This window comes from Oncorhynchus clarkii, chromosome 4 (assembly GCF_045791955.1).
Source record: "Oncorhynchus clarkii lewisi isolate Uvic-CL-2024 chromosome 4, UVic_Ocla_1.0, whole genome shotgun sequence".
NCBI classification, from domain to species: Eukaryota; Metazoa; Chordata; class Actinopteri; order Salmoniformes; family Salmonidae; genus Oncorhynchus; species Oncorhynchus clarkii.
This window is the reverse complement of record NC_092150.1, coordinates 94446026-94472563: the sequence shown is the minus strand read 5'-3', so window position 1 is coordinate 94472563 and position 26538 is coordinate 94446026. Positions and strand designations below refer to the sequence as shown.

General features: G+C 45.1%; 1 protein-coding gene across 2 annotated transcripts; it reads right to left on the bottom strand.

The window, feature by feature from the left end:
* Positions 1-21062, bottom strand: LOC139407450 (hydroxyacyl-CoA dehydrogenase trifunctional multienzyme complex subunit beta). 2 transcript variants are annotated; one of them, XM_071151247.1, is made up of 17 exons: positions 20918-21007; positions 20678-20798; positions 20123-20197; positions 12641-12682; positions 12452-12548; positions 12269-12313; positions 11945-12044; positions 11774-11861; positions 7691-7878; positions 5975-6155; positions 5533-5654; positions 5372-5451; positions 5227-5274; positions 5024-5111; positions 2607-2681; positions 585-749; positions 1-508 (listed from the first exon to the last, which is right to left on the bottom strand). In XM_071151247.1, exons 3-17 carry the CDS (start codon positions 20190-20192, stop codon positions 473-475), a joined length of 1425 nt encoding a protein of 474 aa, XP_071007348.1. In that variant the 5' UTR covers positions 20193-20197; positions 20678-20798; positions 20918-21007; the 3' UTR covers positions 1-472. The 2 variants fall into 2 exon arrangements, with proteins under 2 accessions (XP_071007348.1, XP_071007347.1); XM_071151246.1 differs by having other exon boundaries at positions 20678-21062.
* Between the last annotated feature and the right edge of the window lie 5476 nt (positions 21063-26538).

Here is a 26538-nt window from a genome sequence, read left to right as displayed (position 1 = left end):
TGTAGGCTAGTTCTATTTTTTAATTAAATCCTTGTAGTAACACATTAATTTGTAAGAAAACAAAAAGGCAGAGTATAAACATGTCATATTGATCGGATCAGGGTGCATGTCAAGAGTCTAATGGCTTCTCCTCCATCTGCCCTGATAAGAACACAGCTGATGGCATCACGGTAGACAACTACCGACTAAGAATTTCCTTTCATGAGAGGAAATGAGGAGGCCACAGACTGTGGAGAAAGGCCCACTGTTACTGTCTGTGTGAATGCTACTGCAGCGTTGCACCCTAACAGCAAGGCAACCTAAAACTCTGCTATAATTTACACCCTCTCCTCCACACAAACACATGCCCTAACCCAACCAGGCAAAGTGGTGTTAGTATGTACAGTCTGATAATGTGGGTGTTACTCCACTCTGTGTGTATATGCGTACACAGTCTTCTCCTGCATCATCTCAGTCCTCCCAGAATCCTGTTCTACTGGGGGTATGCTTCGATCACCATCGCATGTCCCTGAAACACACACAGGTAAGATTACTTTTCTGTCCATTACATTGAATTAACTGGAAGTGTTGGTGTAGTGTTTTACCTGTCCTCCCGCAGCGCATGCAGCCACCAGTCCATACTGGCCCCCCTCCTTCAGCAGGCGGTGTGCTACCGTGGTTACCAGACGGCAGCCGGTGGCTCCAAACGGATGACCAAGAGACAGACTGCCCCCCCACAGGTTAAACTTCTCCATGGCAGGGGCCCCCACCTAAACAGGCAGCAGAGTTAGGGGAGCTGTGCAGCACAATTTTTCCTACATTTTCCCCATGTGAGCCTACCCCTTAGCAATTAGAGTTTCAGCCAATGAGCTTGCAGCACAATTTTTCCTACATTTTCCCCATGTGAGCCTACCCCTTAGCAATTAGAGTTTCAGCCAATGAGCTTCAGCCGCCTGCCATTTGAGTGACAGCTAGCAAGATGAAAACACAGCAGAGAGAAAGCAATGCCGCACTGCACATATGTAGTATGTGATTATCAGGATGGCTTGGGCTTTTGAGTGCTACTTTCAGGACTATAAAGCAGATCTTCCGGAAAGTCTAACACGCATGTACCCTGAACTTAAATTGAGCATTTGACCAATTACACCAGACTTTAGCTGTGGGTTGACAGAGATTAGGAATGGGGAAAACCTCACTGTTTGTTGTAAACAGAACGTGGATGAGGCAGAAACTCTGAAACCCACTGTATTTCCTACCTTGTAAACTCAGCAAAAAAAGAAATGTCCACTGTCAACTGCGTTTATTTTCAGCAAACTTAACATGTTTAAATATTTGTATGAACATGACAAGATTCAACAACAGACAAACTGAACAAGTTCCACAGACATGTGACTAACAGAAATGGAATAATGTTTCCCTGAACAAAGGTTAGGGGGTCAAAATCAAAAGTAAGTTCACTGACATTTCTGGGGAGAAATGGCCCTAGCCCTCACCCTCCGATCCAACAGGTCCAGACGTGCTCAATGGGATTGAGATCCGGGCTCTTCGCTGAACATGGCAGAACACTGACATTCCTGTCTTGCAGGAAATCACTCACAGAACGAGCAGTATGGCTGGTGGAATTGTCATGCTGGAGGGTCATGTCAGGATGAGTCTGCAGGAAGGGTACCACATGAGGGAGGAAGATGTCTTCCCTGTAACGCACAGCGTTGAGATTGCCTGCAATGACAACAAGCTCAGTCCGATGATGCTGTGACACACCGCCCCAGACCATGACGGACCCTCCACCTCCAAATTGATCCCGCTCCAGAGTACAGGCCTCGGTGTAACGCTCATTCCTTTGACGATAAACGCGAATCCGACCATCACCCCTGGTGAGACAAAACCACAACTCGTCAGTGAAGAGCACTTTTTACCAGTCCTGTCTGGTCCAGCGACGGTGGGTTTGTGCCCATAGGCGACATTGTTGCTGGTGTTGCCTAGTGAGGACCTGCCTTACCCTCAGTCCAGCCTCTCTCAGCCTATTGCAGGCAGTCTGAGCACTGATGGCGGGATTGTGTGTTCCTGGTGTAACTCGGGCAGTTGTTGTTGCCATCCTGTATCTGTCCCGCAGGTGTGATGTTCGGATGTACCGATCCTGTGCAGGTGTTGTTACACATGGTCTGCCACTGCGAGAACTATCAGCTGTCCGTCCTGTCTCCGTGTAGCACTGTCTTAGGCATCTCACAGTACGGACATTGCAGTTTATTGCCCTGGTCACATCTGTAGTCCTCATGCCTCCTTGCAACATGCCTAAGGCACGTTCACGCAGATGAGCAGGGACCCTGGGCATCTTTCTTTTTGTGTTTTTCAGAGTCAGTAGAAAGGCCTCTTTAGTGTCCTAAGGTTTCATAACTGTGACCTTAATTGCCAACCGTCTAAGCTGTTAGTGTCTTAACGACAGTTCCACAGGTGCATGTTCATTGATTGTTTATGGTTCATTGAACAAACATGGGAAACAGTGTTCAAACCCTTTACAATGAAGATCTGTAAAGTTATTTGGATTTCTACAAATTATCTTTGAAAGACAGGTTCCTGAAAAAGGGATATTTCTTTTTTTTGCTGAGTTTATATAGTTCATATTTTACCTTTGCCTTCCGTCCCATGTAGGTCTGTGCAAACCAGTCTGAATCCAACGCTTTCAGGTTAGCCATGATCTGGCCCTGTTAAAAAACACACAGCGATGTTACTATAGAATGTGAAATGTAAGAAAAATAGGGAGAATTATTTCTTTCAGCTTTTATTTCTTTCATCACATTCCCAGAGTTTAATGTATAGCATTGCCTTAAATTGTTTAAACTTGGGTCAAACGTTTCGGGTAGCCTTTCAGTTCCCACAATAAGAACTTCTTCAGAGCTGGTGTAACTGAAGGTATCACACACGCTTTTTCATTCTGCAGGATTGACGGGCTTTGTGATGGCCACTCCAATACTAAACATCTAAATCCAATTTCATTTATCACACACACCCATCATTTTCCTACCTCATGATGCCATCTATTTTTATTTTGTGAAGTGCAACTGCAGCAACGCACACATGATGCTGCCATGCTTCAAACTTTTAGATGGTCATTATGCATCTTCATCAAAAAGAAGGTCCTTTGCTGTTGTGGCTTCTTCCTTGGGATTGTCGTTTCATTTTACTGTGGGTATAGATACTTTTGTACGTATCACCTTTGCTGTTGTTCTGGGACCAACGTACATCAACCTACGTTCATTTCTAGAAGACAGAATGCATCTCCTTCCTGAGCGGTATGACGGCTGCGTGGACCCATGGTGTTTATACTTGCGTGCTATTGTTTGTACAGATTAACGTGGTACCTTCAGGTGTTTAGAAATTGCTCCCAGGGATGAACCAGACTTGTGAAGGTCTACAATTGTTTTTCTGAGGTCTTGGCTGATTTCTTTTGATTTTCCCATGATGTCAAGCAAAGAGGCACTGAGTTTGAAGGTAGGCCTTGAAATATATCCACAGGTACACCTCCAATTGACTCAAATGATGTCAATTAGCCTACCAGAAGCTTCTAAAGCCATGACATCATTTTCTGGAATTTCCCAAACTGTTTAAAAGGCATAGTCAACTTAGTGTATGTAAACTTCTGACCACTGGAATTGTGATAGAATTCACTGTAAAAAATAGTTGGAAAAATGACTTGTGTCATGCACAAAGTAGATCTAATCGACATGCCAAAACTATAGTTTGTTAACAAGAAATTTGTGGAGTGGTTGAAAAATGAGTTTTAATGACTCCAACATAAGTGTATGTAAACTTCCGAATTCAACTGCATATACAGGGAGTACCAGATCACTGTGGAGTCAAACGTTTTAGAACACCTTCAATTATTTACCATTTTCTACATAGTAGAAAATAACAATGGAATCACGTAGTAACCAAAAAGTGTTAAATTCAAATATATTTTATATTTGAGATTCTTTAAACCCTTTGCCTTGATGACAGCTTTGCACACTCCTCATAATAAGGTATTAGAGGTAGATATGTACATGAAGGCAGGGTAAAGTGACTAGGCATCAGGATAGATAATAATGAGGTATTTGAGGTAGATATGTACATGAAGGCAGGGTAAAGTGACTAGGCATCAGGATAGATAAGGTATTTGAGGTAGATATGTACATGAAGGCAGGGTAAAGTGACTAGACATCAGGATAGATAAGGTATTTGAGGTAGATATGTACATGAAGGCAGGGTAAAGTGACTAGACATCAGGATAGATAAGGTATTTGAGGTAGATATGTACATGAAGGCAGGGTAAAGTGACTAGGCATCAGGATAGATAAGAGTCAAATAAAGAACAGCATATGATTAGTGTGAAAGTGTGTGTCAAATCAAATTGTACTGGTCACATACACACGTGTGTGTGTGAGCATGTGTGAGGGTTTGTGTGTATAGAAAGTAGTGTGTTTGTGAGTGTGTATATAAAGTGCAGTGTGTGGGTGTAGGGTCAGTACAGATCGTTCTGGTACCATTAAGATGTACTGGGCAAAATAAGCTGATCATGGACTTCAGGAAAAGGAGGGCCGAACAGGCACCCATTAACAGACGGGACTGTAGTGGAGCGGGTCGAGAGTTAAGTTCCTTAGTGTCCACATCACCAATGAACTGTCATGGTCCAAACACACCAAGACAGTCATGAAGGCACGACAACATATTTTCCCCCTCAGGAGACTGGAAAGATTTGGCATGGGTCCCCAGATCCTCAAATTTCTACAGCTGCACCATCGAGAGCATCCTGATCCATTCAGGACCGGTGCAGTTTCCATACCAAGGGGTGATGCAGCCAGTCAAGATGCTCTCGATGGTGTAGCTGGAGGATCTGAGGGCCAAATCTTTAACCTCCTGAGGGAAAAGAGGCGCTGCCATGCCATCTTCATGACTGAGTTGGTGTGCGGGGACCATGTCAAGTCCTTAGTGATGTGGACACTGAGGAACTGGAAGGGTGTAGAACTTATACTGAGCTCCACAAAGGAGATACGACAGAGTAACTCACAGCAAAGGCCTCATGGAACTCGAAGACATCAATGTCATCCATAGTCAACCCTGCACGTGCCAGAACTTTCGGGGTTCCATATGCTGGCCTGAAGAGGAAAAACAAACTCATGACCTACTCATCCTCCTCTAAGGTTATATAGACCATAGAGCTACTATAGCTGGGTTAAAAGTTCAGGTCTACTGTATGTCCGGGTTACTCACCCAAGCAGCAGCTGGTCTTTGGGGTCCTGAGACACGAACACAAAGTCTCTGCAGAACACACACAGCAGATATACAACACACTACTACACTGCAGATACTTTTATGTAGTATAGCATAAGAGCACTAATACAGTATAACATAGTACCTGAGGTAGGCTTTGGGCTTGTATCCCATGGCCAGGGCTTTCTCTTCTGACATGATGAGGACAGCTGATGCACCGTCGGTCTGAGGAACACAATTTAAACTCAGTCATTTGAGGTGCCGAGTAACAGTGCTCTCTCTCTGTGTGTGTGCGCATGTGTGTACCAGAAAGGAAGAGTTAGCAGCAGTAACAGTGCCATGAGGTTTGATAAAGGCAGGTTTCAGTTTGGCCAGCTGGTCCATGGAGGATGGACGGATCCCGTTGTCCTTGGCGACCGTGTCACGACCTACACACACACACACACACCAATATTTGTGATCATCATCGCAGTCATAGAATGCTCTGTTTGATGCAGGGGTTGCCAAACATTTTTACTTAGGTCTCCCCTTCCATCATTGGGAAACACCCCAACCCAATTTAGAAATTGCACCATGTGCATTTTAACAATTTGGTAACCACTGGCATGATGGACTAACTAACCCGCTGGTCACTGGTCTAAAACTCGACTAACTAATCCTCTGGTCACTGGTCTAAAACTCGACTAACTAATCCTCTGGTCACTAGGCTCTCCAACACCCTAAAACCACCATGTGTCAACATGGTTACCTGGCACCTTGAAGCTGATGACGTCACTGAGGAGTCCTGCATCCTGAGCCTGTTTGGCTAGTGTGTGTGATCGTAGAGCGAACTCATCCTGCTCCAGCCGAGTCACTCCGAACGCTGCAGCAAGACGGTCTGCACTGTGACCCATCGTCTCTGCCGTGGAGAACTCTGCTACAGCAGGCAGCTAAACACACACATTATATAAAAACACTATACAGTGCCTTCAGGAAGTATTCAAACGCCTTGACTTTTTACACTTTGTTAAGTTACAGCCTTAAATAAAATAAAAAAACATGTATTTATTTATTTAACTACAAAACTGAAATATCACATTTACATAAGTATTCATACCCTTTACTCAGTACTTTGTTGAAGCACCTTTGGCAGTGATTACAGCCTCAAGTCTTCTTGGGTATGACGCTGCAAGCTTGGCACACCTGTATTTGGGGAGTTTCTCCCATTCTTCTCTGCAGATCCTCTCAAGCTCTGTCAGGTTGGATGGGGAGTGTCGCTGCACAGCTATTTTCAGGTCACTCCAGAGATGTTCGATCGGGTTCAACTCCGGGCTCTGGCTGGGCCACTCAAGGACATTCAGAGACTTGTCCCGAAGCCACTCCTGCATTGTCTTGGCTGTGTGCATAGGGTCATTGTCCTGTTGGAAGGTGAACCTTCGCCCCAGTCTGAGGTCCTGAGCGCTCTGGAGCAGGTTTTCATCAAGGATCTCTGTACTTTGCTCCATTCATCTTTCCCTCGATCCGGACTAGTCTCCCAGTCCCTGCCGCTGAAAAACATCCCCACAGCATGATGCTGCCACCACCATGCTTCACCGTAGATGGTTCCTGGTTTCCTCCAGATGTGACGCTTGGCATTCCAAGAGTTCAATCTTAGTTTCATCAGACCAGAGAATCTTGGTCTTCATGACCCAAGCGGACTGTCATGTGCCTTTTACTGAGGAGTGGATTCCGTCTGGCCACTCTACCATAAAGGCCTGATTGGTGGAGTGCTGCAGAGATGGTTGTCCTTCTGGAAGGTTATCCCATCTCTACAGAGGAACTCTAGATCTCTGTCAGAGTGACCGTCGGGTTCTTGGTCACCTCCCTGAGCCTTGGTAATTCCAAACTTCTTCCATTAAAGAATGATGGAGGCCACTGTTCTTGGGGAACTTCAACGCAGCAGACATTTTTTGTACCCTTCCCTATATCTGTGCCTCGACACAACCCTGTCATGGAGCTCTACGGACAATTCCTTCGACCTGACGGCTTGGTTTTTGCTCAGATATTCACTGTCAACTGGGAGACCTTACATAGACAGGTGTGTGCTTTTCCAAATCAGTTGAATTTACCACAGTTGGACTCCAATCAAGTTGTTGAAATATCTCAAGGATGATCAATGGAAACAGGATGCACTGGAGCTCGAGTCTCATAGCAAACAGGCTGAATACTTACATAAATAAGGATCTGTTTTTTTATTTTTAATAGATTTACTGAAATATCTAAACCTGTTCACACCTTGTTATTATGGGGTATTGTGATGTCATTATGGGATATTGTGTGTAGATCGCTGAGGATTTTTATTTATGTCATCAATTTTAGAATAAGGCTTTAACGTAACAAAATGTGAAGAAAGTCAAGGGGTCTGAATACATTCCGAAGGCTCTGTATAAAACCCAAATACGACAAACAAATTAATTTCCTGAAGTTATAAACACACAGCACACACCTCAGGTGTGAGATGAGCCATCCTGATAGAGCCTATAAGGCTGAGGCGTTGTCCGAGGGTCTTCGCTCTGTTCAGAGCCAACATGGTCTTCCTCATCTTCCTGCTGTGACGAATAGGAACGTCCGACATAAACTCCACCCCTCCAGCTACTATAGTATCACACTGGCCTGCTGTGATCAGCCCCACACCTACAACACACACACAGTTACTATCGTATCACACTGGCCTGCTGTGATCAGCCACACAACACAAGTCACACACCGGTACCTGTGGCCATCGTCACACACACACACACCGGTACCTGTGGCCATCGTCACACACACACACACACCGGTACCTGTGGCCATCGTCACACACACACACACACACCGGTACCTGTGGCCATCGTCACACACACACACCGGTACCTGTGGCCATCGTCACACACACACACACCGGTACCTGTGGCCATCGTCACACACACCGGTACCTGTGGCCATCGTCACACACACCGGTACCTGTGGCCATCGTCACACACACACACACACACACACACCGGTACCTGTGGCCATCGTCACACACACACACACCGGTACCTGTGGCCATCGTCACACACACACACACACACCGGTACCTGTGGCCATCGTCACACACACACACACACACCGGTACCTGTGGCCATCGTCACACACACACACACACACACACCGGTACCTGTGGCCATCGTCACACACACACACACACACACACCGGTACCTGTGGCCATCGTCACACACACACACACACACCGGTACCTGTGGCCATCGTCACACACACACACACACACCGGTACCTGTGGCCATCGTCACACACACACACACACACCGGTACCTGTGGCCATCGTCACACACACACACACACACCGGTACCTGTGGCCATCGTCACACACACACACACACCGGTACCTGTGGCCATCGTCACACACACACACACCGGTACCTGTGGCCATCGTCACACACACACACCGGTACCTGTGGCCATCGTCACACACACACACCGGTACCTGTGGCCATCGTCACACACACACACCGGTACCTGTGGCCATCGTCACACACACACACCGGTACCTGTGGCCATCGTCACACACACACCGGTACCTGTGGCCATCGTCACACACACACCGGTACCTGTGGCCATCGTCACACACACACCGGTACCTGTGGCCATCGTCACACACACACCGGTACCTGTGGCCATCGTCACACACACCGGTACCTGTGGCCATCGTCACACACACCGGTACCTGTGGCCATCGTCACACACACACACCGGTACCTGTGGCCATCGTCACACACACACCGGTACCTGTGGCCATCGTCACACACACACCGGTACCTGTGGCCATCGTCACACACACACCGGTACCTGTGGCCATCGTCACACACACACACCGGTACCTGTGGCCATCGTCACACACACACCGGTACCTGTGGCCATCATCACTTTGAGCCACTGTACCAGCTGTCTTCTGCCGGGGGATTAGGTGTTCCCTCTATGGATGTGGATGTCCCTCCAGCTGCCTCTCCCTGTCCTAATCAATCAACTGCCTGGACCACTGTTGCCCCCCCTCCGCTGGGCCGTGCTGTCTGGATCAGAGCTCTGTCCCTTTGGCTGTTGTGTCCTGCACACAGCCTGAACTACCACTATCTGGATCAGAGCTCTGTCCCTTTGGCTGTTGTGTCCTGCACACAGCCTGAACCACCACTCTCTGGATCAGAGCTCTGTCCCTTTGGCTGTTGTGTCCTGCACACAGCCTGAACCACCACTATCTGGATCAGAGCTCTGTCCCTTTGGCTGTTGTGTCCTGCACACAGCCTGAACCACCACTCTCTGGATCAGATATTCTTCACATCAACAACATATGAATCACTACAAAACTTATTGTATGACCTCTTATACTCTATATTATGCCTAGCCTTTGGAACTTTGGTTTTCCTAGATATGGCTAATACACTGCTCAAAATAAAGGGAACACTTAAACAACACAATGTAACTCCAAGTCAATCACACTTCTGTGAAATCAAACTGTCCACTTAGGAAGCAACACTGATTGACAATACATTTCACATGCTGTTGTGCAAATGGAATAGACAACAGGTGGAAATTATAGGCAATTAGCAAGACACCCCCAATAAAGGAGTGGTTCTGCAGGGGGTGACCACTTCTCACTTCCTATGCCTCCTGGCTGATGTTTTGGTCACTTTTGAATGCTGGCGGTGCTTTCACTCTAGTGGTAGCATGAGACGGAGTCTACAACCCACACAAGTGGCTCAGGTAGTGCAGCTCATTCAGGATGGCACATCAATGCGAGCTGTGGCAAGAAGGTTTGCTGTGTCTGTCAGCGTAGTGTCCAGAGCATGGAGGCGCTACCAGGAGACATGCCAGTACATCAGGAGACGTGGAGGAGGCCGTTGGAGGGCAACAACCCAGCAGCAGGACCGCTACCTCCGCCTTTGTGCAAGGAGGAGCAGGAGGAGCACTGCCAGAGCCCTGCAAAATGCCTCCAGCAGGCCACAAATGTGCATGTGTCTGCTCAAACGGTCAGAAACAGACTCCATGAGGGTGGTATGAGGGCCCGACATCCACAGGTGGGGGTTGTGCTTACAGCCCAACACCGTGCAGGACGTTTGGCATTTGCCAGAGAACACCAAGATTGGCAAATTCACCACTGGCGCCCTGTGCTCTTCACAGATGAAAGCAGGTTCACACTGAGCACGTGACAGACGTGACAGTCTGGAGACGCCGTGGAGAACGTTCTGCTGCCTGCAACATCCTCCAGCATGACCGGTTTGGCGGTGGGTCAGTCGTGGGGTGGCATTTCTTTGGGGGGCCGCACAGCCCGCCATGTGCTCGCCAGAGGTAGCCTGACTGCCATTAGGTACCTCAGACCCCTTGTGACACCATATGCTGGTGCGGTTGGCCCTGGATTCCTCCTAATGCAAGACAATGCTAGACCTCATGTGGCTAGTGTGTGTCAGCAGTTCCTGCAAGAGGAAGGCATTGATGCTATGGACTGGGCCGCCCGTTCCCCAGACCTGAATCCAATTGAGCACATCTGGGACATTATGTCTTGCTCCATCCACCAACGCCACATTGCACCACAGACTGTCCAGGAGTTGGCGGATGCTTTAGTCCAGGTCTGGGAGATCCCTCAGGAGACCATCCGCCACCTCATCAGGAGCATGCCCAGGCGTTGTAGGGAGGTCATACAGGCACGTGGAGGCCACACACACTACTGAGCCTCATTTTGACTTGTTTTAAGGACATTACATCAAAGTTGGATCAGCCTGTAGTGTGGTTTTCCACTTTAATTTTGAGTGTGACTCCAAATCCAGACCTCCATGGGTTGGTAAATTATCAATTTATCAATAATTTGTGTGTGATTTAGTTGTCAGCACATTCAACTATGTAAGGAAAAAAGTATTTAATAAGAATATTTCATTCATTCAGATCTAGGATGTGTTATTTTAGTGTTCCCTTTATTTTATTGAGCAGTGTATATATAAAAATAAACCTTATGGAACAGCAGGTACTGAAGCAACAAACAGACACACAGATTTGGTGTTGTAGATATGTGGTAGTAGAGAAGATGCCTGAGGGAACAATGTACTGTGAAATCTGTTATGAATGTATTATAATGTACAGCTGCCTAAATGTTGCTGGACCCCAGGAAGAGTAGCTGCTGCCTTGGCAGGAACTAATGGGGATCAATAATAAACCCCAGGAAGAATAAACCCCAGGAAGAGTAGCTGTGCCTTAGGAACTAATGTCAATAATAAACCCCAGGACCCTGCTGGTCATCTATGAACGTTTGAAGAGTAGCTGCTGCCTTGGCAGGAACTAATGGGGATCAATAATAAACCCCAGGAAGAGTAGCTGCTGCCTTGGCAGGAACTAATGGGGATCCATAATAAACCCCAGGAAGAGTATCTTCTACCTTGGCAGGAACAGATGGGGATCCATAATAAACCCAAGGAAGAGTAGCTGCTGCCTTGACAGGAACTAATGGGGATCCATAATAAATACAAAAGTCACAGACCGGTACGTGTGGTTATAATTACAGACCTGTTGTCATAGCGACGTTGGAGGAGATGCAGGCCATGGTGACGGTGTGAGATGGGATCTTATCAGAGAAGCCTGCTCCCAACGAAGCCTGGAAAACACATTATACACTCAGACACTCGGCATACGTGTGACAGGGAAGGGGGTGGTGTGTATGTGTGTGTGTGTGTGTACCTCTCTAGCCACGTTGCTGGTCTTCACCTCCTGGATGACGGTTCCATAGATTATGTAATCTACTGCATCTTTAGGGAGACTGGTTTTATGCAGCAGACCCCTACACAGACACACCAGTGGGAGATCCCCATTAGCGACAGCTACTCTTACCGGGTTTCCAACGACTAACAGGAAAAACATTACAAAACGACTTTACATCCATTTGGTTTTATTTGTTATGTTAAGCATCTATCAATTACACATACATGTCAGTACATACACAGAACAAGCAGGTCACATGGAGAGGCGTTGTGAGATGATGTGTATTAAACAGAGATGACTTACTGTAGAGCTGCTCTGGCAAGGTCATGGGGCATCAGATCAGCATATCTGGAAACACATACATTTTGAACACAGACACCTTTTCAACCCCTCCCACCCCAACCAAACCTATGCTCCCAGCCTTACTGGAAACACACACCTTTTCAACCCCTCCCACCCCAACCAAACCTATGCTCCCAGCCTTACGTGGTTCCTGAGAGAAGGAACGGTGTTCTGACTCCTTCCACCAGAACTATGTTCTTCACTCCAGGTTTGGCCAATGTCTTCTTACTCTTAGTCTGGACTGGACACACAGACAAAGAAAATATAGTAGACGGTGTGTGACGTCACGAACGCAGGGCAGGGGGCTTAAAGAGTGTGTGTGTAGACTCTTACCCTGGGCATGGAGCTGGACGGATGTACTGAGGGAGCGGGTCGCTGTAGAGAAAACAATCAGAGTGAGTGACAAGGGCTGACCCCATTTCATTTATCACGTGTTTAATATGTCTTATTTACACACAATATTCTGATATTGTTATATTTGGTATCACTTGTTTGTTTTTCCTTCACCTCCAACTCCTTTCCATGTGTGGAACGGATGTGGGTGGGGCTAGGTCTACATAAGGGTGCTAATTTAACTCAAAAGCCCTGACGAAGGCCGCGAGGGCGATACGTAAAACCCTGACGAAGGCCGCGAGGGCGATACGTAAAGCCCTGACGAAGGCCGTGAGGGCGATACGTAAAGCTCTGACGAAGGCGATACGTAAAGCTCAGACGAAGGCCGCGAGGGCGATACGTAAAGCCCTGACGAAGGCCGCGAGGGCGATACGTAAAGCCCTGACGAAGGCCGCGAGGGCGATACGTAAAGCCCTGACGAAGGCCGCGAGGGCGATACGTAAAGCTCTGACCAAGGCCGCGAGGGCGATACGTAAAGCTCTGACCAAGGCCGTGAGGGCAATACGTAAAGCTCTGACGAAGGCGATACGTAAAGCTCTGACCAAGGCCGTGAGGGCGATACGTAAAGCTCTGACCAAGGCCGTGAGGGCGATACGTAAAGCTCTGACCAAGGCCGTGAGGGCGATACGTAAAGCTCTGACCAAGGCCGTGAGGGCGATACGTAAAGCTCTGACCAAGGCCGCGAGGGCGATACGTAAAGCTCTGACGAGGGCAAGGCTCGACGAAGGCCGCGAGGGCGATACGTAAAGCTCTGACCAAGGCCGCGAGGGCGATACGTAAAGCCCTGACGAAGGCCGCGAGGGCGATACGTAAAGCCCTGACGAAGGCCGCGAGGGCGATACGTAAAGCTCTGACCAAGGCCGCGAGGGCGATACGTAAAGCTCTGACCAAGGCCGCGAGGGCGATACGTAAAGCTCTGACCAAGGCCGCGAGGGCGATTCGTAAAGCTCTGACCAAGGCCGCGAGGCCGATACGTAAAGCTCTGACCAAGGCCGTGAGGCCGATACGTAAAGCTCTGACCAAGGCCGTGAGGCCGATACGTAAAGCTCTGACCAAGGCCGTGAGGCCGATACGTAAAGCTCTGACCAAGGCCGCGAGGGCGATACGTAAAGCTCTGACCAAGGCCGCGAGGGCGATACGTAAAGCTCTGACCAAGGCCGCGAGGGCGATACGTAAAGCTCTGACCAAGGCCGCGAGGCCGATACGTAAAGCTCTGACCAAGGCCGTGAGGCCGATACGTAAAGCTCTGACCAAGGCCGTGAGGCCGATACGTAAAGCTCTGACGAAGGCCGTGAGGCCGAGACGGTAGCTTATTAAAGATCAGTGATACTATCAAGAGCAGTGTGCGGTTTCCTTTTTCCTTCATCTTGTTCAACTGTTACCATGCACCTGCAAAAAAGACTGCTCAGATGTGCGAGTGCCTTTAGATTGAAAAAACTCTAGTGGTGGTGAATTAAGTCATTTTTACAGCAAGTTAAACAAAGTCTGTTTTAACATCCGTTGAGAATGACAATAGTTCCTCAACGTAGCCCATTAGAAACATCTTTCCAGCTCTCGCCCTTTTGATGACCACTCCGCATTAAATGGGAAGTAATGCTCTGACCCGGTGGAAATAACAAGCTTAACGGATTCCTTCTTATCCAAATAATGTACAGCTGTGTCTGTCCAGAGAGAAACTGGGGGCAGAATATTTGATATAATGTTGCTAGTGCACTAGCACAAGCTTTGGGCCCAAGTTAGTTGATACAATGATACAATTTAGATTTATTTTCACCCCGGTAAAACAGAGTTTGGTACAAAGACAGCATGATCTCATCTCACATTCCTAGTCAACACAGTTGTGTGTGTTTAAGGGTTTGCATTAACCGGTAATAGCCGGCTTTTGGCCCATAAACAAAAAGGAAAGTAAAAAAAAATGTTGGGGGGAGTCGGTCAAATTGTCCCGGAAAAATGTAAACAACAGTCGATGTAAATACAACTGCCTTGTCATACTTATTGGTCTACATTTTGCGATATGAAATTGCAGTATGTGTATTTTCTTTAGTCGTCACGCATCTTATTTATCACAGCAAATGCTACAGAGCCTAGCAGTGGAATAATACCCCATTCTGGATGGTGATGGAGTGAAACATTAACACTAGAACCGCCAAGGCAGTCAATCTGACAGTTTTCAATAACTTAATTTTTTTTAAATTGAACCCACCTGTCCCACCCTGACTTCTAAATATGTCTATTTTACACTAGCAGTACCCTGAGATAAATATCATAAAATACAAACACTGAGCATTTCATCCTCAAAGCGCAATGAGTCAAAATGATAATTTGCATATTTAAATAGTCAGACTTCAAGGAGTACCAATAGCCACCAGTCTAAATAAATCCAACTAGAAAAACCTGGCCTCGATGGACTAAGGCAGGGGTCTCCAACTCATTCCATGGAGGGCTTAGTGTCTGCTGGTTTTTCCCATCCAATTAAAACCTAGACAACCAGGTAAGAGGAGTTCCTTACTAATTAGTGACCTTGATTGATGAAGTAAATGGGAGGCGTGAAATCTCGCAGGCCCTCTGTGGAGTTTGACACAAGTGCTCTAAGGTAACAGAAAATGAAATGTAAATATCTGAAAAAGCATAATAAAAATGTCCATTAGTTTGTTACTGCAGGCTAAATGTAAAAAAATAAATAATTAAATAATTAAGTGTAAAATAAACTGTACTCGTCGGGTGCATTTGTTACAACTATGAAACAAAAAGCATGTGTGTTGGAACAGTTTCCTTTTTTTATATAACAAAACCCGTGAAGGCTCCTCAGAGGACAAAGGGAATTTAATAAAAACAAATAGTGAAACGTAAAAAGTTATCCTTTTTAGATAAAACTATACTCATTGTATTCACGTCACCAAATAACTGATTAAAACAGTTATGAAGGTCTACAGTAGCCTCAACACCACCGTGGTAGCACATTGGTGTAGCCGGAGCACAGCTTTTTTTCCGTCCTCCTCTGGGTACATTGACTTCAATAGAAAACCTAGGAGGCTCGTGTTTCTCACTCCCTTCCATAGACTTAAAGTAATTATGACAACTTGCAGAGGAAGTCTAACCTATCAAAAGCTCTTGCAGCTTGAACTGACATTTTGTCCACACAATCAAAGGATCTGAGAATTCTTCTAGTACTGAAAGCTACAGCTATCTAGCACTGCATAACATGAGGTGAGCAGTTGACTCAGAAAGACGATAGTTCAATTAATTTCTTAAAATGAAGCATGAGACAGTTTAATGCAGCTAGTTAGTTTAGCCTACTCAGACACCTGGTTCAAAACAGACGGATGCTAGCTGGCTATCCAACACTGGAACTCTCAAGTCGCGCTAAGTTTTTGGTTGTATTAATTTATTGCCATCGGGGCCTGTAACTGCTCACTGTGACTGTACTGCATGATTGCAGCGGATTTACTAACAAGTTAGAGTAGCTACACTATATATACACACACAAAAGTATGTGATCACCCCCTCAAAATGAGTGGATGCAGCTATGTCAGCCACATGTATAAAAATCAATCACACAGCCATACAACCTCCATAAACAAACATTGGCAGTAGAATGGCCTTACTGAACAGCTCAGTGACTTTCAACGTGGCACCGTCATAGGATGCCACCATTCTAACAAGTCAGATTGTCATCAAATTACTGCCCCAATAGAGCTGCCCCGATCAACGGTAAGTGCTGTTATTATGAAGTGGAAACGTATAGGAGCAACAATAGCTCAGCAGCGAAGTGGTAGGCCACACAAGCTCACAGACCAGGACCACCAAGTGCTGAAGCACTTAGCGTGTAAAAAACGTCTGTCCTCGGTTGCAACACTCACTACCGAGTTCCAAACTGCCTCTGGAAGCAACACCAGCAGAAGAACTGTTCGTCGGGAGCTTCATGAAATGGGTTTCCATGGCAGAGCAGCCACACACAAGCCTGTAAAGCTGATGTAAAGCTTGCCGCCATTGGACTCAAAAGCAGTGGAAACGCATAATCTGGAGTGATGACTCACACTTCACCATCTGGCAGTCCCACAGACAAATCTGGGTTTGGCGGATGCCAGGAGAACACTACCTGACCCAATGCAGAACCAACTGTAAAGTTTGGTGGAAGAGGAAAAATGGTCTGGGCTGTTTTTCATGGTTCGGGCTAGGCCCCTTAGTTCCAGTGAAGGGAAATCTTAATGATAGCGCATACAATGACATTCTAGATGATTCTGTGCTTCCAAATTTGTGGCAACAGTTTGGGGAATCCTGTTTCAGCATGACAATGTCATCGTGCACAAAGCGAGGTCAATACAGAAGTGGTTTGTCGAGATGGGTGTGGTAGAAATTGACTGGCCTGCACAGAGCCCTGACCTCAAGCCCAATGAACACCTTTGCGAAGACTTGGAACGCCAACTGCAAGCCAGGCTAATCGCCCAACATCGGTGCCGACCTCACTAATGCTCTTGTGGCTGAATGGAAGTCCCTGCAGCAATGTTCCAATATCTAGTGCAAAGCCTTCCCAGAAGAGCGAACGCTGTTATAGCAGCAAAGGGGGGGGGTCCAACTCCATATTAATACCCATGAGCAGGTGTCCACATACACTACATGACCAAAAGTATGTTGACAATGATGTAGGCTGTGTGTAGCAGTTATGATATGAAGGTTTGGCTTGGAGGGGTTCTCACAAGTTCACAGACAGCTGATGTGTTGTGCACTGAAGTCCAGAAGCAAAGCGAAAAGGTGAGGAGAGCTCGTACATGCGAGAAGGAATTATACAACGAGCAAAATGAACCGTGAATTGTGTGAGATCAGGGGTGCAGTCATTGCGTCGATTCTGAAAAACTTTTCTTAAATCGGAAGCGGGAAAAACATACCCGAATTTGCTGTTGGACTCATGATTACACCTTAGATCAGCTAGATGCAAGCAAAAGTGTGCAAGGTGGTGTTTAATGTGTTACTATCTGTCATATTGATTCCTCTCATTTCTCTAGACCTACGTTGTAAACTTTCATTCATAGGCCAGGTTGTATCAACCTCATGATGGGTATAGGGAACATTAGACATTAGACTACATTATCATGTAGTAGCCTAAACCTGTCAATGTTACATTGAACTGGGTGAATGGAATATGAATGACAGTCATCCAATACGCTGTAATAGAAATAAGACAACGCCCATAAAAAATGTAATATTTTCCTCATCTTAAAACGGCACCAACCGCCACTGAACTAAAAATACCCAAACCAACAAGGCACACGTTGAGCAAGACGCTCAATGAAAAAAACCTAAAGCCTAAACATCAGCGCTTTGTGAAAATCAGCAAAAAAGCAAAGTACCATTATAACGAATGTGTCGACATGACAGCAGTCATTTACTGGACATTATTTGTGGCCTCGCTCATGCTTACAGTATGGTGTGGCTTCACGTAAAAGTTGGATCTCATGTAGCTGTTTTCCCTGGTCCAACAGTCACCACTAGTCACTCTCACTTGATTGTAACACTGTTCAAACATGTTGATTCCAGCTAAAACAGCTGTTGTGGGTTCTGTCCTGAGTGAATCTGCTGACAGCCTCTTATGGAATCTTTGCTGCTGCCTTGACCCTCATGTGTCTCTCCTGTAGGCCCTATGTTCTCCTGTCGCCCATCTCCTGGAGCAGCCCCCTATCCACAGACGGGACAGCAGTTGAGAAGGTGAAAAGCTTTAAGTTCCTCGGCGTACACATCACTGACAATCTGAAATGGTCCACCCACACAGTCTGTGTGGTGAAGGCACAACAGCGCCTCTTCAACCTCAGGACATTGAAGAAATTCGGCTTGGCCCCGAAGACCCTCAAACTTTTACGGATGCACCATTGAGAGCATTCTGTCAGTCTGTATCACCGCCTGATATGGCAACTGCACCGTCTACAACCGCAGGGCTCTCCAGAGTGTGGTGCAGTCAGCCCAATGCATCACCAGGAACACACTGCCTGTCTTTCAGGACATGAAGGTCAGACTCCACTCTGCGGCACATCAATCGGCAGGTTGAACATGATGAGATTGTAGACTCCTAAATTGATAGCTGTAAAATTGCCTAACTGCACTAACTAGCTACTTCACATGCTTATATTTACTTTAGTATTATTGTGTGTAGCTACGCTGGCTACCTAGCCTGCCCATACAGAGCATTGTGGGTTAGTAGTAGACTTGAGCAGAAACCGATTTCCACATTGCTACCAACCTTACAACACTGAACATGTAAAAAGTGTTGGTCCCATGTTTCATGAGCTGAAAAAAAATAAAAAATCCTATCAATTTTCCATTCGCACAAAATGCTTCTCTCAAATTTTGTGCACAAATTTGTTTACATCCCTGTTAGAGAGGATTTCTCATTTGAAAAGATAATCCATCCACCTGACAAGTGTGGCATATCAAGAATCTGATTAAATTGCATGATAATTACACAGGTGCAACTTGTGCTGGGGAAATAAAAGGCAACTTTAAAGTGTGCAGTTCTCACAACACAATGCCACAAATGTCTCAAGTTGAGAGAGCGTGCAATAGGTATGCTGACTGAAGGAAAATCCACCAGAGCTGTTGCCAGAGAATTTAATGTTAATATCTCTCCCATAAGCCTCCTCCAACGTCGTTTCAGAGAACTTGGCAGTACGTCAAACCGGCTTCACAACTTCAGCTCAGGACCTTCTTCACCTGGATCATCTGGGGGGTGGGGGGGCGGTGGAGCATTTCTGTCTGTAATAAAGCTCTTGTGTGTGGAATAACTCATTCTGATTGTCTGGGCCTGGCTCCCCAGTGGGTGGGCCGATTTAATTTATTCTTATGTAAATCAGTAAATTCATTAATTATTGCAGTTACATGTGTCAGTATATAATGCAAAATGAAACATTTGTTCACAAAAAAATTGTTCTCACAGTGTTATGTAACACTGTAAATTATAGGAATTTGTGGTTTTGGGTGGATTTTTCCTTTACGTTTAGGCATCTTTTACTTTCAGTTTTGTACTCTAGCTTCAAACAATATTTTTTGTTATATAAAATATATTTCACAGCAGTTTAAATGGTACAATGATTCCCTACACTATACTTGCTTGATTTGTCATAAACTGAAATTAGGCAAAGCAATACAATTTTAGCAACCAGGATATGGCGGCACGTTTTCTACACAGTGCATATTTAACAACCCACTCTAGCTGTTGCATCGTTAATCCCCCTCTTTAAAAATGTTTAACAAAGATTTAACCTGTCAAATATGGACATGCTTGCAGGAGGTGTGCTGTTGAAAATGATGCTTTCCCACGAATTGCATTCATGCCCTAACATATATGGGTCCGGTAAATGTCTCAAATGTCTGATCAATTCAAATGCCACCGGCCACTTGTCAGAAACCCTGTTTGGTGTGTGTGTGTCTCACCATACTGCACAGCCCAGGCAGGGTTGACTGGCGGACAGCACCGTAGAGAGTTCATCAACATGGACGCCATTTTATCTGTCAACACAAACAATGTGGTCCATATCAATAGAGTAGGAAGTGCAGTAATCCAGTAGTTTTACCCTACAGGCTGTAGGCTACAGCCATAAACACAATGATTTGAAAATAACCTGGATGTGACGCAGAAGCCCCTCCACAGAGACTGGCGCATGTTGCGGTTAAAGCTACTTCGTAGCTGTAGTTCCGATAATGTGTTGATTTACTGTGTGTTGTAGATATGGAGATTATGATGACAGAATTAACCACTGAGGTATAGGATTTAACCTACTACACTTTACAACCAGCCCCACCCCCCAACCCAGCGGTGACCCTTCACCCAGATCCCCTTCCAGAGAATGACAAGGGCAGAGTGACGAGACACTCTTTAACCCTGTACACTAGCGGGACTTCATTAATTCACAGACATTGTTAGTAGCTGTAGTTAATTGTATCCCAATGTTGCATTAAATTTGGTTTAGTGCAACTAACACTCTTTACCTTATATCTGTCTCCCAGCAAAGCTCTCCTGTCGGTGTCTCTCTCCGGCGTCTGTGTCTGAATCAGATGCGGACTATCAAACCGCCTGTGTTCTCAGGACCCGTAAAGGGGTTTGGTTGTCCTAAGAGATGCCAAATTTAAAGCGTAAAAAAAACTCATGAGGTATGAAACCTATTTTTAACTTTCACTGGAGATAATATCGTCAAAATCTAACTTAAGATTTACAAAAAATGTTTTTACTTTTGACTAATTCAACGATGAATATATGAACATTTTCTTAACGGCGCTCTTTCGTCTCTTCTCTGAGTTGTAAACGGGTCCTCTGAAACCACAGATAGAACAACGAGCCAGATATTTCAACAGATGTAAAAAAAATATTGAGCATCCGGTTGGTGTTTACACTCACTACCAAATATGGTGATGAGAGGAAGCCTACATTCTGCAAATTTTCTCATCGATGGCACATTTTATCTCCATACAGTTTTCTGATTACCCCCCAAAAAATTAACAGAGTAGACTGCGTTTTAGAATCTGTAACAAATAGGTTGGATTGCGTTTGGTAGACTTTACCCGTTGCAAAACAGAAGTGCTAGGGTGAAATGCAGTGGTAGAAAAAGTACCCAATTGTCATACTTCAGTAAAAATAAAGATACCTTAATAGAAAATGAGTCAAGTAAAAGTCACCCAGTATAATACTGCTTGAGGAAAAGTCAAAGTATTTGGCTTTAAATATACGTAAGTATCAAAAGTAAATGTAAAAGTATAAATCATTTCAAAGTCCAAAGTCCTATACAGTTGAAGTCGGAAGTTTACATACACCTCAGCCAAATACATTTAAACTCCGTTTTTCACAATTTAATCCTTGTAAAAATTCCCTGTCTTAGGTCAGTTGGATCACCACTTTATTTTAAGAATGTGAAATGTCAGAATAATAGTAGAGAGAATGATTATTTTCACCTTTTATTTCTTGAGTTACATTCCCAGTGGGTCAGAAGTTTACTCAATTAGTATATTGCATTGCTATAAATTGTTTAAGTTGAGTCAAATATTTCCACAATAAATTGGGTGAATTTTGTCCCATTCCTCCTGACAGAGCTGGTGTAATTTTTATTTTACCTTTATTTAGCTAGGCAAGTCAGTTAAGAACAAATTCTTACTTCAATGACAGCCTAGGAACAGTGGGTTAACTGGTCTAGGAACAGTGGGTTAACTGGTCTAGGAACAGTGGGTTAACTGGTCTAGGAACAGTGGGTTAACTCGTCTAGGAACAGTGGGTTAACGACAGATTTTTACCTTGTCAGCTCAGGGATTCGAGCTTGCAACCTTTCGGTTACAAGTTCAATGCTCTAACCACTAGGCTACCTGTAGGCCTCCTTGCTCACACACACTTTTTCAGTTCTGCCCACACATTTTCTATAGGATTGAGGTCAGGGCTTTGTGATGGCCACTCCAGTACCTTGACTGTGTTGTCCTTTGGCCATTTTGCCACAACTTTGGAAGTATGCTTGGGGTCATTGTCCATTTGGAAGACCCATTTGCGCTCAAGCTTTAACTTCCTGACTGATGTCTTGAGATGTTGATTCAATATATCCACGTAATTTTCCTACCTCATGATGCCATCTATTTTGTGAAGTGCACCAGTCCCTCCTGCAAAAAAGCACCCCCACAACATGATGCTAACACCCCCGTGCTTCACGGTTGGAATGGTGTTCTTCGGCTTGCAAGCCTCCCCCTTTTTCCTCCAAACATAACGATGGTCATTATGGCCAAACAGTTCTATTTTTGGTTCATCAGACCAGAGGACATTTATCCAAAAAGTATGATCTTTGTTCCCATGTGCAGTTGTAAACCGTAGTCTGGCTTTTTATGGCGGTTTTGGAGCGTGTCGTGGAAATTTCCTCTTCTTACCAAATCATGGGAGCAAACCACAACACAAGTCAGAGTTAGTTATCAAAGTCCATCTTTAATTATATGAGCTCTATCACAACCCTGTGACTCTCAGACAATTCAGTGTCTATCAATGAATTCTCTGAGAGCCCCTTCTGCATTGCAACTGCGATACTTTAATAGCAAAGAACACACATAGTCAGACAGCATAGACATAATAAATCGTTCAGCTTTGTCTCCTTACTCAAACCCCGAAACCATAAACCAACCCTCCATATCAACAGGCATATATCAAATTTTCATTTAGATACAACCAACTCTAAATACAACCAATCCTGGACAAGCTCACGGAGAGGATAGAATGATTCCAGACACTGCCATCCTCCTTTCCCCGATGGGAAAAGTAGGGAGTGACTGGCACAGACACAGTGGAGCAAAATATATGTTTACACATGATGACACTTTGACCTCTCCCCTCTCTGCGGCCCATGCAACTTAGTCTTGACATAGAACAGATAACTGCAACCTCGCCACAGTATTGTACAAAAATAACATTCTTGATGAGAAGTAACTTACAAACATATGATGAATATAAAACATCTTACCTATGTTACCAACCAATTCTGATTATTCCACAACTAGCGCCTTTCAGGTTATGTCGATACAGGACTCGTTTTACTGTGGATATAGATACTTTTGTACATGTTTCCTCCAGCATCTTCACAAGGTCCTTTGCTAATGTTCTGGGATTGATTTGCACTTTTCACAACAAAGTATGTTCATCTCAAGGAGACAGAACGCGTCTCCTTCCTGAGCGGTATGACGGCTGCATGGTCCCATGGTGTTTATACTTGCGTACTATTGTTTGTACAGATGAACGTGGTACCTTCAGGTGTTTGGAAATTGCTCCCAAGGATGAACCAGACTTGTGGAGGTCTACAATTGGCTGATTTCTTTTGATTTTCCCATGATGTCAAGCAAATAGGCACTGAGTTTGAAGGTAGGCCTTGAAATACATCCACAGGTACCCCTCCAAATGATGTCTATTAGCCTATCATAAGCTTCTAAAGCCATGACATTTTCTGGAAATTTTCAGGCTGTTTAAAGGCACAGTCAACTTAGTGTCTGTAACTTCTGACCCACTGGAATTGTGATACAGTGAAATAATCTGTCTGTAAACAATTGTTGGAAAAATGACTTGTGTCATGCGCTAAGTAGATGTCCTAACTGACTTGCCAAAACTCTAGTTAGTTAACAAGAAATGTGTGGAGTGGTTGAAAAACGAGTTTCAATGACTCCAACCTAAGTGTATGTAAACTTCCGACATCAACTGTATAAAGCAAACCAGACCACACCATTTCCTCGGTTTTTAAATTTACGGATAGCTAGGGGCACGCTCCAACACTTGGACATCATTTACGAACGAAACGTGTTTAGTGAGTCCGCCAGATCAGAGGCAGTAGGGATGACCAGGGATGTTCTCTGTTTAGTGAGTCCTCCAGATCAGAGGCAGTAGAGATGACCAGGGATGTTCTCTTGATAAGTGTGTGAATTAGACCATTTTTCTGTCCTGCTAAGCGTTCAAAATGTAAGAAGTACTTTTGGGTGTAAGGGAAAATGTAAGGAGTAAAAAGTACATCATTTTCTCTAGGAATGTAGTGAAGTAAGAGTAAAAGTTGTCAAAAATATAAATAGTAAAGTAGAGTACAGATACCCCAAAAAACTACTTAAGTAAAAATACTTGAAAGTACTACTTAAGTACTACAAATTGTTATTGCACACCAGCACTTCAGTGTAGGCATTCCCTAAAGGAAATATGCAAATACATGCTAGAATGAGCCAATACTATCTCACAACTACAACACTCTACTCAGCAAATTGGATGTTGTTTATCACAGTGCCATCCGTTTTGTCACCAAAGCCCCATATACTACCCACCACTGCGACCTGTATGCTCTCGTTGGCTGGCCCTCGCTTCATATTCATCTATAAGTCTTTGCCAGGTTAAGCCCCGTCGTATCTCAGCTCACTGGTCACCATAGCAGCACCCACCCGTAACACGCGCTCCAGCAGGTATATTTCACTGGTCATCCCCAAAGCCAACACCTGCTTTGGCCGCCTTTCCTTCCAGTTCTCTGCTGCCAATGACTGGAACGAATTGCAAAAATCGCTGAAGCTGGAGACTCATATCTCCCTCACTAGCTTTAAGCACCAGCTTACAGATCACTGCACCTGTACACAACCATCTGTAAATAGCCCATCCAACTACCTCATCCCCATACTGTTATTTTTTTTCTTTTTTTTTTCTCCTTTGCACCCCAGTATCTCTACTTGCACACTCGTCTTCTGCACATCTATCACGCCAGTGTTTAATTGCTATATTGTAATTATTTTGCCACTATGGCCTATTTATTGCCTATATAGATTTTTCTACTGTATTATTGACTATACGTTTGTTTATCCCATGTGTAACTCTGTGTTGTTGTTTGTGTCGCACTGCTTTGCTTTATCTTGGCCAGGTCGCAGTTGTAAATGAGAACTTGTTCTCAACTGGACTACCTGGTTAAATAAAAGGTGAAATAAAAATTTAAAACACAACCCAATGGGCACAATTCAGTTGAAAATATGAAATATTTCCCCGATGCCATATGAATGTCAGATTTGTAATGTTTTTTTCCATCAACGAGTGCTGTGTCTGCAGCAGGGCATTATAGGTAATCCAAAGGAGGGAAACGTTGAAGCTGTGTTCGGTCTGGGCTTCCCTCCCTGTCTGGGAGGTACGACACACACACACGTTAAACACACACTATGGATACAGACACACACACACACTAAATACTGGACACCACCTGACTACAAACTCATGGCATCCAATGAGACAGGTTGCTATGTGTGGGTGTGAGGCCAGGTTCTTTCCAATTCGTTGATTCCATTGGTGAGGAGTGTCTCGTAGCAATGATGAGTCTTTATGAAGATGTTTATGGTCATCAGTTCACGCCCTGCCAGCTGCAATTGGACCATGCGAGGGACCCAACTAGGGAGTTCCACAAGTAACCCCGCCAGCTCACCTCCAACCTTATTGGACGAGCCTCAAACCTGCTGGGCTCTCATTGGATGGTTTAGTCAGCGTCCTCATGCAACTGCAGTCTGTTAGTATATCTAATCAAAGAACTCTAGGGAGGTGGGGTTTATTAATGCTGTAGACCAGAGAACTCTAGGGAGGTGGGGGTTTATTAATGCTGTAGACCAGAGAACTCTAGGGAGGTGGGGGTTTATTAATGCTGTAGACCAGAGAACTCTAGGGAGGTGGGGTTTATTAATGCTGTAGACCAGAGAACTCTAGGGAGGTGGGGGTTTATTAATGCTGTAGACCAGAGAACTCTAGGGAGGTGGGGTTTATTAATGCTGTAGACCAGAGAACTCTAGGGAGGTGGGGTTAATTAATGCTGTAGACCAGAGAACTCTAGGGAGGTGGGGGTGTATTAATGCTGTAGACCAGAGAACTCTAGGGAGGTAGGGTTTATTAATGCTGTAGACCAGAGAACTCTAAGGAGGTGGGGGTTTATTAATGCTGTAGACCAGAGAACTCTAAGGAGGTGGGGGTTTATTAATGCTGTAGACCAGAGAACTCTAAGGAGGTGGGGTTTATTAATGCTGTAGACCAGAGAACTCTAAGGAGGTGGGGTTTATTAATGCTGTAGACCAGAGAACTCTAAGGAGGTGGGGTTTATTAATGCTGTAGACCAGAGAACTCTAAGGAGGTGGGGGTTTATTATTGCTGTAGACCAGAGAACTCTAAGGAGGTAGGGTTTATTAATGCTGTAGACCAGAGAACTCTAAGGAGGTGGGGTTTATTAATGCTGTAGACCAGAGAACTCTAAGGAGATGGGGTTTATTAATGCTGTAGACCAGAAAACTCCAGGGAGGTGGGGGTTTATTAATGCTGTAGACCAGAGAACTCTATGGAGGTGGGG

Excerpts from the sequence above, each read along its gene's own strand:
- LOC139407450 (XM_071151246.1), bottom strand. The coding sequence starts at position 20,192 with ATGGCGTCCATGTTGATGAACTCTCTACGGTGCTGTCCGCCAGTCAAC. Across the intron at positions 12,683-20,122 it reads TGCCTGGGCTGTGCAGTATG|CGACCCGCTCCCTCAGTACA; the intron begins GTGAGACACACA and ends TTTTCTCTACAG. Across the intron at positions 11,862-11,944 it reads CCAGCAACGTGGCTAGAGAG|GCTTCGTTGGGAGCAGGCTT; the intron begins GTACACACACAC and ends TGTGTTTTCCAG.